We start from the raw sequence: 18,810 nt of genomic DNA on the forward strand, positions 1-18,810 counted from the left end.
ACCAGGAGACCCACCAAACCAATGGGTAGTCTCGTGGCCCTATCAAAAGGAGCCCTACAAGATACCAATCGCAACACCCGACAACCCAGGCAGCTTCACGGAAGAAATGATACCGGTGAACTTCCCCCGCTTCAAGTACAACAGCGTTGTGTTCATAGAATATGCACGAAAGGACAACGTGTTACAGTACGTACAGGAGGACGGCATGTCACAGCAGATAAGATGGTACTCAACAGAAACGAAAGGACAAAAAGACACCGGTTTCGAAGGAGATTGGTTCGCACCAAGCCAGTTACAGCAATACCTCGAGAAATACGAGAAAGTCACAGCAGGCGTCAACATCCCGATCACGAACGAAGAAGCAACCGAACTAGCTAGACGAGCAATGCGAATGGCGACTGCAGCCGAAACAGACCAACTGCTCTGCCGCATAACCACAGACAAGATCGGCGCAGAATACAGCATCGCACAAAACCCATGGAAACACGACTTTTTCGTTACATCGTACGTCAAACCAACAATTCCACCCCCACCAGACACGATGTGCCTAGGATACGTTGGCAAGTTGAACGGAGCAGCAGAGTACTCCGTTGTCAGCAACTGGCAATACAGTAACGTACTACAGACAACACCACAAGACGACAAATCAGTGCTCGTGTACGAAGACGCACTGGACGGCGTCACAATGATACCAGGCACAATCCTAGACTACGCCGCCTATCTACACGTGGACAACACGGCGATCGACCACTCCAAGATCGAAGTACATTCTACAGACGGCGAGAATGAACAGGTATGGAACTACTTCGACGACTGGCCATTCGTCCCAACAGACAAGATACCATTCAGAGGAACAGGAGCTGGATTTTTCCCACCAACGCCAATCACGCCGGGGTCACAGATATACATTCGTCTATCACAAGAGCTAGTGGAAGAAATTCGCAGCGAAGCAGCAAGTGTATGGCAAAAGACACAAGAAAGAGAGAAGATCCTACAGATGCTAAAGAGTCTCGGAGATGAAGGAGTTCAAATCGCAGACATCCTAGGCAAGAAACGCCAGCACGGACAGGAGGATGAGCAAGCAAAGCGACCATGCTACTAAGCCTTGTACGGCTCAATGCTACCCAGAAACGATTCAATTGTACCTTGATCAGACTGTAATTTCCATGTTTTTGCATGTCGTTCCTTTTTAGCAATAGCCAATTTTCGCAGCCTGCTTCTTTCACGTGAACTTTCAACAGCACCCTCAGCAGGCGCTAACCCATACGCCTTTGCAAATTCCCCTTTTTTGCTTTCATCAAACGGTGGCGTAGGCCATTCATGCTCAGGTGTTTCAGGAACAACCGTAACGACTCCCACAGGAGGCGTTACAGCAATACATTCATCTGCATCACTTTCCCATTGCACAAGCTGTTCTTGACTATCAGGAACATGCCAATTGATTCGTTTCCGCTGCTTATCCCTACGAATGCGATTAACTTCTGCAACAGATTCACGCATTTCTGCTCGAAAAACTTGCTGTAATTCATCACCATCATATGCAGCATGATCAAAATTATCATCATCAGATAAACAAAAAGCATCATCGCGATATGCCTGGTCAGCAGCAGCAGCGGCAAGATCATCCAATTCTCCATCAGTCTCAGGTCCAGACACATCTGCTTGATCGATAATAAACGGAGACCTGGGCAAAATTAAGAGAAAATAATACCATCACCCTCTACTAGAGAAGTGCAATGAGCAATAGCAGCATTGGAAGCATCTACATCGACAGCCGCAATCTCGGTAGGGGTAGGGACATAACAAGGCATAAAACGCTTCAGCAATGCAGCTTTAGCAGAAAGCAACTGCGACCGCTTAACATCTGGACACACACCATCACTGATGTCCTCAATGGTACGGACAAAAGCACGCTCGATACGGGTGAGAGGCATGAAACCAACATCTCTAGTGAGGGTAATACGACGGGCAAACTGGCCAGAGTTCTCTTCCGGCCACCATAGCTTAGGCTCAAAAGCAGGGCAAGTGATAACAACACGCTCTATCCGAACCATGACAAAATCACCCTTAACCTCTAGGTTGTTAGCCTTATAGTTGTCGATCAGATGCAAAAGCATCTGAGGGCGCTTTCCGAAAGTATTATACCTCAGATCGTCAACACAACAAAACGTGCAGTCAGGCTGAATGCCATTCCACCACCTTTCCGCGCCATGATGCAAATACCCATACCGATCGGTGTTCAACTCATAAGGCGCGCAAAGTGCACAACCAAGCCGAGTCTTACCACAACCAGGAGGGCCAGTCAAAAGAACAACCTCTTTTTTCACATTGCGCCTACTTTTGGTTTCATACTCTTCCGCAAGTGCGATATCATTTTGCAAAGCAAGAGACAACTGAACACCCTTTGGAAAACGAACAATCATAGACGGAAACTCACGCTGAACATCATGCAAAGTCGGGCGAGTCTCTGTTTTCAGAAACTCTGACAACTGATCAAGATCAGTTCGATGCCCCTTCTTTACAAGTTGCCCAAACTGGAAAATGAACTGCGCATCTGTCTCGGGCTTCTTACAATAATTCCACATCTTAGCCTGATCGAACGCGCGATAGGATATACAACCAGAGGCCTCGGGTGTTCTACCAGGCGCCAATAACTTTACAACTTGGTGGCGCACCTTCCTAGAGCTAAGCTGAACACAACCTTGTATATGCAAAAGAGATCGCTTGCTGCTAATCTCTAAAGAAAAAATCAAACCACGTACAAGAGGATCATTCAAAGCAAGATCCTGGATATGCAAAAAATCAGCAGGCGAAAAACCAACACGAACATGCTCCTCAAAAAACCACGTAAAGCCATAACAAGCACTCTTTTCAGAGTCGTTCTTACTTTGCGCTCTTTGCTTTTCCACCTCTTTTGGCAGCTGCTTTTCCACCTCCGCCGGCTTTAGCAGCGGGCCGCTTGGTAGGTGGCGATGGTGAATCCGATAGTTCTCCAGCAGATGAAATGACCGGTCCCACGGTGTCGTCGCTGTCCGGCTCTCGATCGCTGGGCGCTTCGTCCTCTTCCGAAACGTCAATCGTTGGGGCTGGAGGGGGCGTTGACTGAAGACGGGCACGCTTCGCTGGTGGTTTCGCGGACTTCGCCGGGGACTGCGACGCGGGCTTCGCCGAGGGCTTGCGACGCTGCTTAGGGGCTGCGGACGCCAGAACCGGGACCTTGACGCAGTCATTGTCGTACAGCTCTACGGATCCACCTCGTTGTAGTATGGTCCCCCACTGCACGAACGTTGGAGCTGTTTCTTTGCACATCCGGTGTTCGACCCGTCGCATACGCATATACTCAGACTGGTCGGCGTCGTCCTCGATAATGCTCTCAAAACCTTCTGCGTCTTGCTGAGCGGGTTGGGGTCGAACGTGATCGTTGACGAGAGTAGGTATGTCACCATGAAAATACTCATAGACGAGACAAAGGAGAAGGACGGGTATATACTGCCTGCACTCAGCGACGAAATCAGGAAAGGACTTATAGCACGGAGAGTTCTCGTCCCGGAGCTGCCTCGGCCACTCAAACTTGTGGAAATTCTCAGTCTGACCATCCACAGCAAGATGCGCAACCGCGTGGATAAAGGCAGTACCATTAGAGGTCTCGGTACCGGTGCCAGGGATCAGATGAGGAGTCCAGCGAGAAGTATCACGGTTGGACACTACACGGGTCCAGATCTGAGTCTGAAAACCCACGGTGTCGATCTGCTTTTTCAAAGAGTGCAAAGCAATAGCAAGAGACGAGCCTGGAGCAGCAATACCAGGGTTATTAGCAAGGGCAAGAACAATTTGGTCTTTCAGAATATTCAACCGATTGGTCGTATGCACTACCTGCTCAAGGAAAGTGAGACGACCAGTAATCTTTTTTATCTGCTCTTCAACAGTCAAGTCGCCACGGCCAGCAAACGACTGCTTGGTAGCAGAGGGAAAGAATCGGGAAGCCATGATCTCAGCAGAGAATGATACAAACTGAAGGCAAGCCAAGCCCTTTTATATCCAACCTGTGTCCAATAGCAGGCCGGTAGATCCTATGTCCAACTAGGAGACAAAAAGACACAAGTGGGGCCTTGTAATAAATGCACAGGCCCCACTTGTGGCAAAAAAACCAGTTCAGACAAAGCGCGGGAAACTCACACACGATAGTGGCAGTCACATCGCGTGAACATCCCGCGAAACGATACTCGCATGACGGGTTTCCAACCAATCGCGACTGTCCAGCATCTCAATGTATGCAGATGACAACCGGTTGGAACTGGTATTTTATGACAGGTGCGCGCGATCTCGCTATTTGAAGCCAGCAAACCACTCGCATCAGATCAGTTTAGCAGTACTTACCCGTGAAGCTAGGAACTATCGACGTGGAGAAACTGGTTTGGACGAGCAAGCGCAGGCGCACGCAAAGGTGAGGAACATTTTATGTCATTTTAGAAATGTCTTTGCGTAGGAGACTACGTGGTTTAGAGCGGGAGGAGCCGACCGAAAGGGAGGCAGCCGAACGCGAAGAACGCAGAGTAGCCAGAGAGCGAGACCTTGCAGCTCAATTACCCGACCTCGATAATCAAACCAATCACCCAGGCGTGTTCTCAGTCATTGATCATTACACGTACGATAAGTTGAAATTCAACCGATTCGAGAAAGTAGACAGTGCCAGTGAAACGCAACGCGAAAAACTCAGTAGAGATACCCATAACTGGCAGCGTTACACCGATGCCCATTGGGTGACGTACGAAGGACTAGTGGGCAAAGAAGCGGCAGAGCGAGATAGACGAACACCACTGTACGTGGACGCTCGAGCACAGCGCAACCCGGAGTTCATGCACAGATTCCAAATCAAGTATCGATGGGCATGGCACGCAGATTTCATCACAAAGAAGGACAAATCAGGATGGGCCATCGTCGATACAATGAGTGATCTGAGCGTGAAAGACGGGCAGGACCGCATGTCCTGGGACATGACGTCGAGATTCATAGTGGACATCGACAAAATCCCAGATACAAAAGTCGCGCAAAAGATGTTCGCCACGATGGGAGCACTGCCAACAAAGGGGCTGAAAAACAAATCAGCAAAGTGGAACGACATCGTGTACAACGACATTGTGCAAGCAGCAGTGGTGAACCCTGATGGCGAACAGTCAGAACAAATCGACATCACAAAGAACGCGGCGCTATTCAACCAGAACAGCAAATCGAGAGGGAAACCATACCTGCGCATCAAATGCGGCGGAATGGCAGTAGATTTCAAGCAATCAGACGGGTCTATTATCAGCTTAACGTACCTAGAAGCATACGCAGGAGACGGTATGACTGACCTCAACACAAGTGCAGTTGAACCGTCGATCGCGCGATTGAAAATGATCTGGCACAGGAAGAACCTAACAGATCTCGACAAAGTGTACGAAGCTGATATTACGTCTCTATTTGATTGCTTTGATGCAGAATTCCCGTTCGCACAGCACGCAAAGTCAAAGGAACAGCACGAGAATGCCGGCGCGCAATTCCGTCAGTGGTGGAAAGAATACGACCCAAGAACGAGAGGAATGCCTCGAACTGCACCCAACGCCAAGCGACGAGATGGCAGTCGAGGGGGTACCGACTCCTCCGTCATCTCCCCCCGCATCCCACCACCGAAAAAGCAACCGCCAGAGGACAAGCACGACAAAGTTCGACCCAAGCCACGAGCGAAAGCCCCGGCAGCAGAAGTGGCGACCAGCGCTACTCCGCACGCCAGTACAAAAGCTGAGAAGAGCAAAAGAGAGGAGCCAACTCCCGGCGATGCGCCTAGACCCAAACGCAAGAAACTTCACGGGGTACAACGAGCAGATGAAGCACCGGACAAGGTACAACCAAGTGAGAAGACCGGAACCAAACGAGGAAGGGATGCTGCTACCAAACGTCGTCACAGCGACGGGATTCCACGGACAGCAGTACATCGACGTATACGACGCAGCCAGGAGCTTCGCACACACGCCTTCCGATCAAATTCAGACCTGTATCGCTATCAACAGCAACACGGAAATCACGACCCTCCACGACCTGTACACGGCCACCAGCTGGAAGGAACGAGCCCTTCGCATCAACAACCACAGAGAAGTGATGTCGAGCCACAAGGCATTGTCGGAAGAGGTACGAATGCAACACGAGCCCACCCTTTTCTATTAATCTCTGGGTTTCATGTGATAACGTAGACCTCGGGGTACTGCTGTTCCTCGGGGTGTTGTGTGTGTGTGTGGTGGGTGGGTGGGGAAGAACAAACGGTGTAGGAACAATACTACCAGGCACTAATACTATCCTTTTTCTTCTGTGTGTGTGTTTCTTCTGTTTCTCCCCTGCAGCTTACGGAGCTGCGGCGATTGCACACTTCAGTCTCTTCAGACCTGCACCGGATGCACAGGGACATCACAGCGCTATCGCAGTTAGAGGCGTTCCGAGCGCGCTGAGCGCGCTACCGTGAGTCAGTCATGGATATGACTATACCAGGCGGCCCGCAAGAAGGCGTGGTCCGGCTGATGAAAGCATCACAAACGCTAGAAGGCGGCCGCACTGTGTACAAAACCCAGCCTGCTGCTATTGACCCTGTTGCCGACCCCATCAATTACGACCCCAATTGGCCTGAAGTTGGCAAACTCAACAAAGGCGAATTTGTATCTGATATCAATCTCTGTTTCAATATGTCTGAAAATTGTTCAAAAATTGAAAGCAATGGTCGTACCACATTTCAAAAACCAAGATCTGCTGCGTGTGTGGTTGACAATTTGCTCGACCAGGTATCGAACAAAAGTGCACAGGAATCCACAAACCCACAGGTCAAACGACTGGGGATTGAAATCACAGAATGCTACATCGAGAACACGAACGGGCTATGCTCTGACTTCCACGTACAGATAAACGACGGCGACCAGCCAACAGCACACATCAACTGCGCACAGCTAGAGGCACAAGTATTCAAAGGGGGAGACCAGCCAACACTTCCAATTTTCAATATTAAAGCACAGTACATTCCACAAGTACAAACAATTGTGAGCGAATTCGGAATGCAAGACATCAACGGCACACGCACATGGGCAACAGTGAACGAAACAGCGGACAAGAGCGAAACGAAAGTATCCAACTACGGCACGATCGACACGGCCAGAAACCTATCACTAAAAGGCGTACTCGCATCTGCTAGAATCCAGAATGACCCGAATCCTGGCTTTAACTCTAGCGTAGCGGGCGGCCTAAAGGTCTCATCAGATACACGCCGCAACACAAACGTCGGATGGTACAAATTGAACTGCACACACCGCCCCTGCATCAGCAAGAACTTCATTTTCTCGATCTTCGGAGAACAAGACGACTGGCTAAAAGGCAGCCACCAGTCCAAATTCACATCCGTATTCGACAATGTAGCGCAGCAACACACAATCTCATTTAGAGTGAGAATCGTGTTCAAGGTAGTGGAAGTAGACCCAACAACCCTTCTGTCGATCGCAGTAATAGAAGGAACCGACGTAAAACAGGCAAGCAACAAAACGTATCTCGGCCGGCAAAGAGACTCGGTCTGCCCAAACCCAGCAGACGTGCAACACCCAGAGAAAGCGCAGAATATAATCATACCAGGAGCGGGAACCACCGAAACGCCGTACGAACCATACATGGCATACGAAGGCGGAGACTGCGTGGCAACAGAGGAGCCAATCCGCGTAGACACAGACACAGCGAACAACTCACACGCGGAGAAAATCAACGCGATCAAGTTCCTAACAAACGAAGACGGGCGACAACAAGACCGCATCGGTCTTAACCTCGGTCAACTACAGCTAGCTGCAGTGCAGAAACTTAGAGACAACCCAACACAAGTCAAAGTAGGCGATCTAGCCCCACTCGGAGACATGTCATTCCAGGAACTCGCAGAACGCGTAGACGGGATGCAACCAACACAGCTAGAGGACGGGACGATACTCGTACAAGGTAACACAGACAACGCGATACCAATCGAACAGGCAAGCGAGGACCTGATCCTAGGCCTAGGCTATCACAACGGCCATAGCGGCCTACCCACAGAACACCCACGGTCTGAACACGCACGACACGATGACAGACCATCATCTGCACCGCCAAGCCGCACAGGAGACAAAGACGCGTACGATCGTGAATTCCCTCCGATACAAAGAGGAGAACCAGCAATAGAAGAACCAGCTGCAGAGGCTCAAACAGAAGAGGACAGACAAACAGAGTTTCCAGAGCCACCCAGTTCACCCGAGAGCCTCGATCAAACCAGGTACGACGAGAACAACTGGGGAGTACAAACAACAACAGAAACAGCAGACGAAGCAGCAGCACACAGCGAGGCCGAGAGCATGACGCCACAAGCCGATGAAAGAGCCCGTCCATTGTACACATTCTCTGCTCCACCAGGGGTAGAACGTACTACACCGACACAGACCACACGAACACGACGACTACAGCAAATTCAACAACAAAACGACCACGCAGAAAGAATGGAAAGAGGCCGACAACAATCGACACCGACACCACAACCGCGCAAAAGCACACGTGTGAAATACACACCCAGACGATACGGCACAGACAAAACAGACGGCGAATGCAAATGGAGTCAATTCGACTACGTCTACAAGGACGAAAGAAACCCATTCCCACCCGTACAGTTCTCGTACCTGCGCAAATGCCCTCTACACAAATACCCTCGAATGCTGGAGGTCTTCGAGAAGGGAGTCCGTAGGAGAATGCAAGAGTGGAGAATGAACATGAAGAAGGACAAGCTGATATCCGCAATCGCATATGAGCGATGCGACTGCCATGCATGCACGGAACATGTGTTCAACAGAGCAGGAGATGAAACCGACACAGGCACGAAGCGCACGCTACCTACTCTATTCCAGAGAGCAGCTGGTTCTAACATAAGGACACACAAACTCTTCAACGCAGACCGCCACAAGGCACTAGAAGACGCTGTACAGAAATACCCCAGGCAAGCGCCATACATGCAACCAGCATTATGCGCCAGCAAATGGATGAAGATCTTGTGCGAAGAAGAACAGCGCGGACGGATACCAAAGAAAATATCCGGTGAATTCGCGGCCATCAAGGACCTGGTGAAAGAGAGGTGCGATCGGACATGGCAGGACATCATGCAAATGCAAAAGACAGGAGTGCACCCAATGTTCGAGCAGTTTCTAAACGACGGCGGAGTGATATCAAACGGCCCACACCACACGCACACAGTACACAAACACATGCAAGTCGAAGCAGTGGACGTGCACGGAAAAGTAAAATTCGCAGCGCACCACAGACACATGCACCACATCGCGAAAGCACACGGCGCATCGACACCAAGGCAACTGCTCGACAAACTAGCACAAACACACGGCATACACCACCTGCAACTCAAAAAGACGAACATCCGCCTAGCATCTCAAGGACACTCCGACATCGGACACTCAGACGGTCAAGGCATAGACCTGATGACGTCCACATTCAACGCAACAGCGGCAACACACGGCGAAACAAGACAGCTGAACGTAGCCGCGTATCCAACGACGTCCCATCTCGAGTTCTACCGCAACCTACGCGTCCAACCAAGAATCGCCGTAAACGAAAACGGAGCCGAACACATCATGACGAACAGTAGGCCACACAACCTCGCAACAGGCGGAAAGGGAGAGCCCATGCAATCCAAACCAGACGACATGGAGACAATGGACTTCTTCAGCGACATGGTATCGGGTGTAACATCAATAGTACCACTGGCAAGCATGTTCCTTGTCTCATACGACTATCCGATAAGGATCAAAGGCAGGGTAACCACAACAGCGTGTAGAGCATGCAACAAACTCGGATACAATAGCACAGGAACACCGATCCCGTCACGAGAGGATGTACGCCGCTTCAGACTGGAGAACGAAAGCGCGATACAAGCGCTAGCAGGAATCCAACCGACGCTACAAGCACTTATGAACGAAGAGGCATCACTGTCCGTACGACCAGAGTATCTAGCCCAAGACCCAGGGCAATCATTCGTGTACAGGACAGGTAAAGCCGAAATTGTACAAGAATACAGACCAGACGGCGAGTTCGACAACAGAGTACAAGTAGCGGCATACACAGCACCCTCATCATCGGAAACAGTCACACAACAGAACATAACGAACGTAGTGTACATGCATTCGTTGGCAGAACCAGGAGACCCACCAAACCAATGGGTAGTCTCGTGGCCCTATCAAAAGGAGCCCTACAAGATACCAATCGCAACACCCGACAACCCAGGCAGCTTCACGGAAGAAATGATACCGGTGAACTTCCCCCGCTTCAAGTACAACAGCGTTGTGTTCATAGAATATGCACGAAAGGACAACGTGTTACAGTACGTACAGGAGGACGGCATGTCACAGCAGATAAGATGGTACTCAACAGAAACGAAAGGACAAAAAGACACCGGTTTCGAAGGAGATTGGTTCGCACCAAGCCAGTTACAGCAATACCTCGAGAAATACGAGAAAGTCACAGCAGGCGTCAACATCCCGATCACGAACGAAGAAGCAACCGAACTAGCTAGACGAGCAATGCGAATGGCGACTGCAGCCGAAACAGACCAACTGCTCTGCCGCATAACCACAGACAAGATCGGCGCAGAATACAGCATCGCACAAAACCCATGGAAACACGACTTTTTCGTTACATCGTACGTCAAACCAACAATTCCACCCCCACCAGACACGATGTGCCTAGGATACGTTGGCAAGTTGAACGGAGCAGCAGAGTACTCCGTTGTCAGCAACTGGCAATACAGTAACGTACTACAGACAACACCACAAGACGACAAATCAGTGCTCGTGTACGAAGACGCACTGGACGGCGTCACAATGATACCAGGCACAATCCTAGACTACGCCGCCTATCTACACGTGGACAACACGGCGATCGACCACTCCAAGATCGAAGTACATTCTACAGACGGCGAGAATGAACAGGTATGGAACTACTTCGACGACTGGCCATTCGTCCCAACAGACAAGATACCATTCAGAGGAACAGGAGCTGGATTTTTCCCACCAACGCCAATCACGCCGGGGTCACAGATATACATTCGTCTATCACAAGAGCTAGTGGAAGAAATTCGCAGCGAAGCAGCAAGTGTATGGCAAAAGACACAAGAAAGAGAGAAGATCCTACAGATGCTAAAGAGTCTCGGAGATGAAGGAGTTCAAATCGCAGACATCCTAGGCAAGAAACGCCAGCACGGACAGGAGGATGAGCAAGCAAAGCGACCATGCTACTAAGCCTTGTACGGCTCAATGCTACCCAGAAACGATTCAATTGTACCTTGATCAGACTGTAATTTCCATGTTTTTGCATGTCGTTCCTTTTTAGCAATAGCCAATTTTCGCAGCCTGCTTCTTTCACGTGAACTTTCAACAGCACCCTCAGCAGGCGCTAACCCATACGCCTTTGCAAATTCCCCTTTTTTGCTTTCATCAAACGGTGGCGTAGGCCATTCATGCTCAGGTGTTTCAGGAACAACCGTAACGACTCCCACAGGAGGCGTTACAGCAATACATTCATCTGCATCACTTTCCCATTGCACAAGCTGTTCTTGACTATCAGGAACATGCCAATTGATTCGTTTCCGCTGCTTATCCCTACGAATGCGATTAACTTCTGCAACAGATTCACGCATTTCTGCTCGAAAAACTTGCTGTAATTCATCACCATCATATGCAGCATGATCAAAATTATCATCATCAGATAAACAAAAAGCATCATCGCGATATGCCTGGTCAGCAGCAGCAGCGGCAAGATCATCCAATTCTCCATCAGTCTCAGGTCCAGACACATCTGCTTGATCGATAATAAACGGAGACCTGGGCAAAATTAAGAGAAAATAATACCATCACCCTCTACTAGAGAAGTGCAATGAGCAATAGCAGCATTGGAAGCATCTACATCGACAGCCGCAATCTCGGTAGGGGTAGGGACATAACAAGGCATAAAACGCTTCAGCAATGCAGCTTTAGCAGAAAGCAACTGCGACCGCTTAACATCTGGACACACACCATCACTGATGTCCTCAATGGTACGGACAAAAGCACGCTCGATACGGGTGAGAGGCATGAAACCAACATCTCTAGTGAGGGTAATACGACGGGCAAACTGGCCAGAGTTCTCTTCCGGCCACCATAGCTTAGGCTCAAAAGCAGGGCAAGTGATAACAACACGCTCTATCCGAACCATGACAAAATCACCCTTAACCTCTAGGTTGTTAGCCTTATAGTTGTCGATCAGATGCAAAAGCATCTGAGGGCGCTTTCCGAAAGTATTATACCTCAGATCGTCAACACAACAAAACGTGCAGTCAGGCTGAATGCCATTCCACCACCTTTCCGCGCCATGATGCAAATACCCATACCGATCGGTGTTCAACTCATAAGGCGCGCAAAGTGCACAACCAAGCCGAGTCTTACCACAACCAGGAGGGCCAGTCAAAAGAACAACCTCTTTTTTCACATTGCGCCTACTTTTGGTTTCATACTCTTCCGCAAGTGCGATATCATTTTGCAAAGCAAGAGACAACTGAACACCCTTTGGAAAACGAACAATCATAGACGGAAACTCACGCTGAACATCATGCAAAGTCGGGCGAGTCTCTGTTTTCAGAAACTCTGACAACTGATCAAGATCAGTTCGATGCCCCTTCTTTACAAGTTGCCCAAACTGGAAAATGAACTGCGCATCTGTCTCGGGCTTCTTACAATAATTCCACATCTTAGCCTGATCGAACGCGCGATAGGATATACAACCAGAGGCCTCGGGTGTTCTACCAGGCGCCAATAACTTTACAACTTGGTGGCGCACCTTCCTAGAGCTAAGCTGAACACAACCTTGTATATGCAAAAGAGATCGCTTGCTGCTAATCTCTAAAGAAAAAATCAAACCACGTACAAGAGGATCATTCAAAGCAAGATCCTGGATATGCAAAAAATCAGCAGGCGAAAAACCAACACGAACATGCTCCTCAAAAAACCACGTAAAGCCATAACAAGCACTCTTTTCAGAGTCGTTCTTACTTTGCGCTCTTTGCTTTTCCACCTCTTTTGGCAGCTGCTTTTCCACCTCCGCCGGCTTTAGCAGCGGGCCGCTTGGTAGGTGGCGATGGTGAATCCGATAGTTCTCCAGCAGATGAAATGACCGGTCCCACGGTGTCGTCGCTGTCCGGCTCTCGATCGCTGGGCGCTTCGTCCTCTTCCGAAACGTCAATCGTTGGGGCTGGAGGGGGCGTTGACTGAAGACGGGCACGCTTCGCTGGTGGTTTCGCGGACTTCGCCGGGGACTGCGACGCGGGCTTCGCCGAGGGCTTGCGACGCTGCTTAGGGGCTGCGGACGCCAGAACCGGGACCTTGACGCAGTCATTGTCGTACAGCTCTACGGATCCACCTCGTTGTAGTATGGTCCCCCACTGCACGAACGTTGGAGCTGTTTCTTTGCACATCCGGTGTTCGACCCGTCGCATACGCATATACTCAGACTGGTCGGCGTCGTCCTCGATAATGCTCTCAAAACCTTCTGCGTCTTGCTGAGCGGGTTGGGGTCGAACGTGATCGTTGACGAGAGTAGGTATGTCACCATGAAAATACTCATAGACGAGACAAAGGAGAAGGACGGGTATATACTGCCTGCACTCAGCGACGAAATCAGGAAAGGACTTATAGCACGGAGAGTTCTCGTCCCGGAGCTGCCTCGGCCACTCAAACTTGTGGAAATTCTCAGTCTGACCATCCACAGCAAGATGCGCAACCGCGTGGATAAAGGCAGTACCATTAGAGGTCTCGGTACCGGTGCCAGGGATCAGATGAGGAGTCCAGCGAGAAGTATCACGGTTGGACACTACACGGGTCCAGATCTGAGTCTGAAAACCCACGGTGTCGATCTGCTTTTTCAAAGAGTGCAAAGCAATAGCAAGAGACGAGCCTGGAGCAGCAATACCAGGGTTATTAGCAAGGGCAAGAACAATTTGGTCTTTCAGAATATTCAACCGATTGGTCGTATGCACTACCTGCTCAAGGAAAGTGAGACGACCAGTAATCTTTTTTATCTGCTCTTCAACAGTCAAGTCGCCACGGCCAGCAAACGACTGCTTGGTAGCAGAGGGAAAGAATCGGGAAGCCATGATCTCAGCAGAGAATGATACAAACTGAAGGCAAGCCAAGCCCTTTTATATCCAACCTGTGTCCAATAGCAGGCCGGTAGATCCTATGTCCAACTAGGAGACAAAAAGACACAAGTGGGGCCTTGTAATAAATGCACAGGCCCCACTTGTGGCAAAAAAACCAGTTCAGACAAAGCGCGGGAAACTCACACACGATAGTGGCAGTCACATCGCGTGAACATCCCGCGAAACGATACTCGCATGACGGGTTTCCAACCAATCGCGACTGTCCAGCATCTCAATGTATGCAGATGACAACCGGTTGGAACTGGTATTTTATGACAGGTGCGCGCGATCTCGCTATTTGAAGCCAGCAAACCACTCGCATCAGATCAGTTTAGCAGTACTTACCCGTGAAGCTAGGAACTATCGACGTGGAGAAACTGGTTTGGACGAGCAAGCGCAGGCGCACGCAAAGGTGAGGAACATTTTATGTCATTTTAGAAATGTCTTTGCGTAGGAGACTACGTGGTTTAGAGCGGGAGGAGCCGACCGAAAGGGAGGCAGCCGAACGCGAAGAACGCAGAGTAGCCAGAGAGCGAGACCTTGCAGCTCAATTACCCGACCTCGATAATCAAACCAATCACCCAGGCGTGTTCTCAGTCATTGATCATTACACGTACGATAAGTTGAAATTCAACCGATTCGAGAAAGTAGACAGTGCCAGTGAAACGCAACGCGAAAAACTCAGTAGAGATACCCATAACTGGCAGCGTTACACCGATGCCCATTGGGTGACGTACGAAGGACTAGTGGGCAAAGAAGCGGCAGAGCGAGATAGACGAACACCACTGTACGTGGACGCTCGAGCACAGCGCAACCCGGAGTTCATGCACAGATTCCAAATCAAGTATCGATGGGCATGGCACGCAGATTTCATCACAAAGAAGGACAAATCAGGATGGGCCATCGTCGATACAATGAGTGATCTGAGCGTGAAAGACGGGCAGGACCGCATGTCCTGGGACATGACGTCGAGATTCATAGTGGACATCGACAAAATCCCAGATACAAAAGTCGCGCAAAAGATGTTCGCCACGATGGGAGCACTGCCAACAAAGGGGCTGAAAAACAAATCAGCAAAGTGGAACGACATCGTGTACAACGACATTGTGCAAGCAGCAGTGGTGAACCCTGATGGCGAACAGTCAGAACAAATCGACATCACAAAGAACGCGGCGCTATTCAACCAGAACAGCAAATCGAGAGGGAAACCATACCTGCGCATCAAATGCGGCGGAATGGCAGTAGATTTCAAGCAATCAGACGGGTCTATTATCAGCTTAACGTACCTAGAAGCATACGCAGGAGACGGTATGACTGACCTCAACACAAGTGCAGTTGAACCGTCGATCGCGCGATTGAAAATGATCTGGCACAGGAAGAACCTAACAGATCTCGACAAAGTGTACGAAGCTGATATTACGTCTCTATTTGATTGCTTTGATGCAGAATTCCCGTTCGCACAGCACGCAAAGTCAAAGGAACAGCACGAGAATGCCGGCGCGCAATTCCGTCAGTGGTGGAAAGAATACGACCCAAGAACGAGAGGAATGCCTCGAACTGCACCCAACGCCAAGCGACGAGATGGCAGTCGAGGGGGTACCGACTCCTCCGTCATCTCCCCCCGCATCCCACCACCGAAAAAGCAACCGCCAGAGGACAAGCACGACAAAGTTCGACCCAAGCCACGAGCGAAAGCCCCGGCAGCAGAAGTGGCGACCAGCGCTACTCCGCACGCCAGTACAAAAGCTGAGAAGAGCAAAAGAGAGGAGCCAACTCCCGGCGATGCGCCTAGACCCAAACGCAAGAAACTTCACGGGGTACAACGAGCAGATGAAGCACCGGACAAGGTACAACCAAGTGAGAAGACCGGAACCAAACGAGGAAGGGATGCTGCTACCAAACGTCGTCACAGCGACGGGATTCCACGGACAGCAGTACATCGACGTATACGACGCAGCCAGGAGCTTCGCACACACGCCTTCCGATCAAATTCAGACCTGTATCGCTATCAACAGCAACACGGAAATCACGACCCTCCACGACCTGTACACGGCCACCAGCTGGAAGGAACGAGCCCTTCGCATCAACAACCACAGAGAAGTGATGTCGAGCCACAAGGCATTGTCGGAAGAGGTACGAATGCAACACGAGCCCACCCTTTTCTATTAATCTCTGGGTTTCATGTGATAACGTAGACCTCGGGGTACTGCTGTTCCTGGGTGTTGTGTGTGTGTGTGGTGGGTGGGTGGGGAAGAACAAACGGTGTAGGAACAATACTACCAGGCACTAATACTATCCTTTTTCTTCTGTGTGTGTGTTTCTTCTGTTTCTCCCCTGCAGCTTACGGAGCTGCGGCGATTGCACACTTCAGTCTCTTCAGACCTGCACCGGATGCACAGGGACATCACAGCGCTATCGCAGTTAGAGGCGTTCCGAGCGCGCTGAGCGCGCTACCGTGAGTCAGTCATGGATATGACTATACCAGGCGGCCCGCAAGAAGGCGTGGTCCGGCTGATGAAAGCATCACAAACGCTAGAAGGCGGCCGCACTGTGTACAAAACCCAGCCTGCTGCTATTGACCCTGTTGCCGACCCCATCAATTACGACCCCAATTGGCCTGAAGTTGGCAAACTCAACAAAGGCGAATTTGTATCTGATATCAATCTCTGTTTCAATATGTCTGAAAATTGTTCAAAAATTGAAAGCAATGGTCGTACCACATTTCAAAAACCAAGATCTGCTGCGTGTGTGGTTGACAATTTGCTCGACCAGGTATCGAACAAAAGTGCACAGGAATCCACAAACCCACAGGTCAAACGACTGGGGATTGAAATCACAGAATGCTACATCGAGAACACGAACGGGCTATGCTCTGACTTCCACGTACAGATAAACGACGGCGACCAGCCAACAGCACACATCAACTGCGCACAGCTAGAGGCACAAGTATTCAAAGGGGGAGACCAGCCAACACTTCCAATTTTCAATATTAAAGCACAGTACATTCCACAAGTACAAACAATTGTGAGCGAATTCGGAATGCAAGACATCAACGGCACACGCACATGGGCAACAGTGAACGAAACAGCGGACAAGAGCGAAACGAAAGTATCCAACTACGGCACGATCGACACGGCCAGAAACCTATCACTAAAAGGCGTACTCGCATCTGCTAGAATCCAGAATGACCCGAATCCTGGCTTTAACTCTAGCGTAGCGGGCGGCCTAAAGGTCTCATCAGATACACGCCGCAACACAAACGTCGGATGGTACAAATTGAACTGCACACACCGCCCCTGCATCAGCAAGAACTTCATTTTCTCGATCTTCGGAGAACAAGACGACTGGCTAAAAGGCAGCCACCAGTCCAAATTCACATCCGTATTCGACAATGTAGCGCAGCAACACACAATCTCATTTAGAGTGAGAATCGTGTTCAAGGTAGTGGAAGTAGACCCAACAACCCTTCTGTCGATCGCAGTAATAGAAGGAACCGACGTAAAACAGGCAAGCAACAAAACGTATCTCGGCCGGCAAAGAGACTCGGTCTGCCCAAACCCAGCAGACGTGCAACACCCAGAGAAAGCGCAGAATATAATCATACCAGGAGCGGGAACCACCGAAACGCCGTACGAACCATACATGGCATACGAAGGCGGAGACTGCGTGGCAACAGAGGAGCCAATCCGCGTAGACACAGACACAGCGAACAACTCACACGCGGAGAAAATCAACGCGATCAAGTTCCTAACAAACGAAGACGGGCGACAACAAGACCGCATCGGTCTTAACCTCGGTCAACTACAGCTAGCTGCAGTGCAGAAACTTAGAGACAACCCAACACAAGTCAAAGTAGGCGATCTAGCCCCACTCGGAGACATGTCATTCCAGGAACTCGCAGAACGCGTAGACGGGATGCAACCAACACAGCTAGAGGACGGGACGATACTCGTACAAGGTAACACAGACAACGCGATACCAATCGAACAGGCAAGCGAGGACCTGATCCTAGGCCTAGGCTATCACAACGGCCATAGCGGCCTACCCACAGAACACCCACGGTCTGAACACGCACGACACGATGACAGACCATCATCTGCACCGCCAAGCCGCACAGGAGACAAAGACGCGTACGATCGTGAATTCCCTCCGATACAAAGAGGAGAACCAGCAATAGAAGAACCAGCTGCAGAGGCTCAAACAGAAGAGGACAGACAAACAGAGTTTCCAGAGCCACCCAGTTCACCCGAGAGCCTCGATCAAACCAGGTACGACGAGAACAACTGGGGAGTACAAACAACAACAGAAACAGCAGACGAAGCAGCAGCACACAGCGAGGCCGAGAGCATGACGCCACAAGCCGATGAAAGAGCCCGTCCATTGTACACATTCTCTGCTCCACCAGGGGTAGAACGTACTACACCGACACAGACCACACGAACACGACGACTACAGCAAATTCAACAACAAAACGACCACGCAGAAAGAATGGAAAGAGGCCGACAACAATCGACACCGACACCACAACCGCGCAAAAGCACACGTGTGAAATACACAGC

General features: G+C 50.2%; 2 protein-coding genes across 2 annotated transcripts; both read left to right on the forward strand.

Annotated features, from left to right (window-relative positions):
• Nucleotides 1-4,384: 4,384 nt before the first annotated feature.
• LOC135830632 (uncharacterized) lies at nucleotides 4,385-6,674 on the forward strand. Its single transcript, XM_065342866.1, has 3 exons — nucleotides 4,385-4,444; nucleotides 5,479-6,165; nucleotides 6,375-6,674. Exons 2-3 carry the CDS (start codon nucleotides 5,524-5,526, stop codon nucleotides 6,477-6,479), a joined length of 747 nt encoding a protein of 248 aa, XP_065198938.1. The 5' UTR covers nucleotides 4,385-4,444; nucleotides 5,479-5,523; the 3' UTR covers nucleotides 6,480-6,674.
• Nucleotides 6,675-14,603: 7,929 nt separating this feature from the next.
• LOC135830630 (uncharacterized) lies at nucleotides 14,604-16,891 on the forward strand. The gene is made up of 3 exons (XM_065342865.1): nucleotides 14,604-14,663; nucleotides 15,698-16,384; nucleotides 16,592-16,891. Exons 2-3 carry the CDS (start codon nucleotides 15,743-15,745, stop codon nucleotides 16,694-16,696), a joined length of 747 nt encoding a protein of 248 aa, XP_065198937.1. The 5' UTR covers nucleotides 14,604-14,663; nucleotides 15,698-15,742; the 3' UTR covers nucleotides 16,697-16,891.
• Nucleotides 16,892-18,810: the final 1,919 nt, after the last annotated feature.

This window comes from Sycon ciliatum, unplaced genomic scaffold, assembly GCF_964019385.1.
Source record: "Sycon ciliatum unplaced genomic scaffold, ocSycCili1.1 SCAFFOLD_2063, whole genome shotgun sequence".
Lineage (NCBI taxonomy): Eukaryota > Metazoa > Porifera > Calcarea > Leucosolenida > Sycettidae > Sycon > Sycon ciliatum.

What these genes read in the sequence shown, in the direction of transcription:
- LOC135830632 (XM_065342866.1), top strand. Translation starts at nt 5,524, where the DNA reads ATGCCGGCGCGCAATTCCGTCAGTGGTGGAAAGAATACGACCCAAGAA. An exon ending in ACAAGGCATTGTCGGAAGAG is followed by an intron (nt 6,166 to 6,374) that starts GTACGAATGCAA and finishes TCTCCCCTGCAG; the next exon opens with CTTACGGAGCTGCGGCGATT.
- LOC135830630 (XM_065342865.1), top strand. Translation starts at nt 15,743, where the DNA reads ATGCCGGCGCGCAATTCCGTCAGTGGTGGAAAGAATACGACCCAAGAA. An exon ending in ACAAGGCATTGTCGGAAGAG is followed by an intron (nt 16,385 to 16,591) that starts GTACGAATGCAA and finishes TCTCCCCTGCAG; the next exon opens with CTTACGGAGCTGCGGCGATT.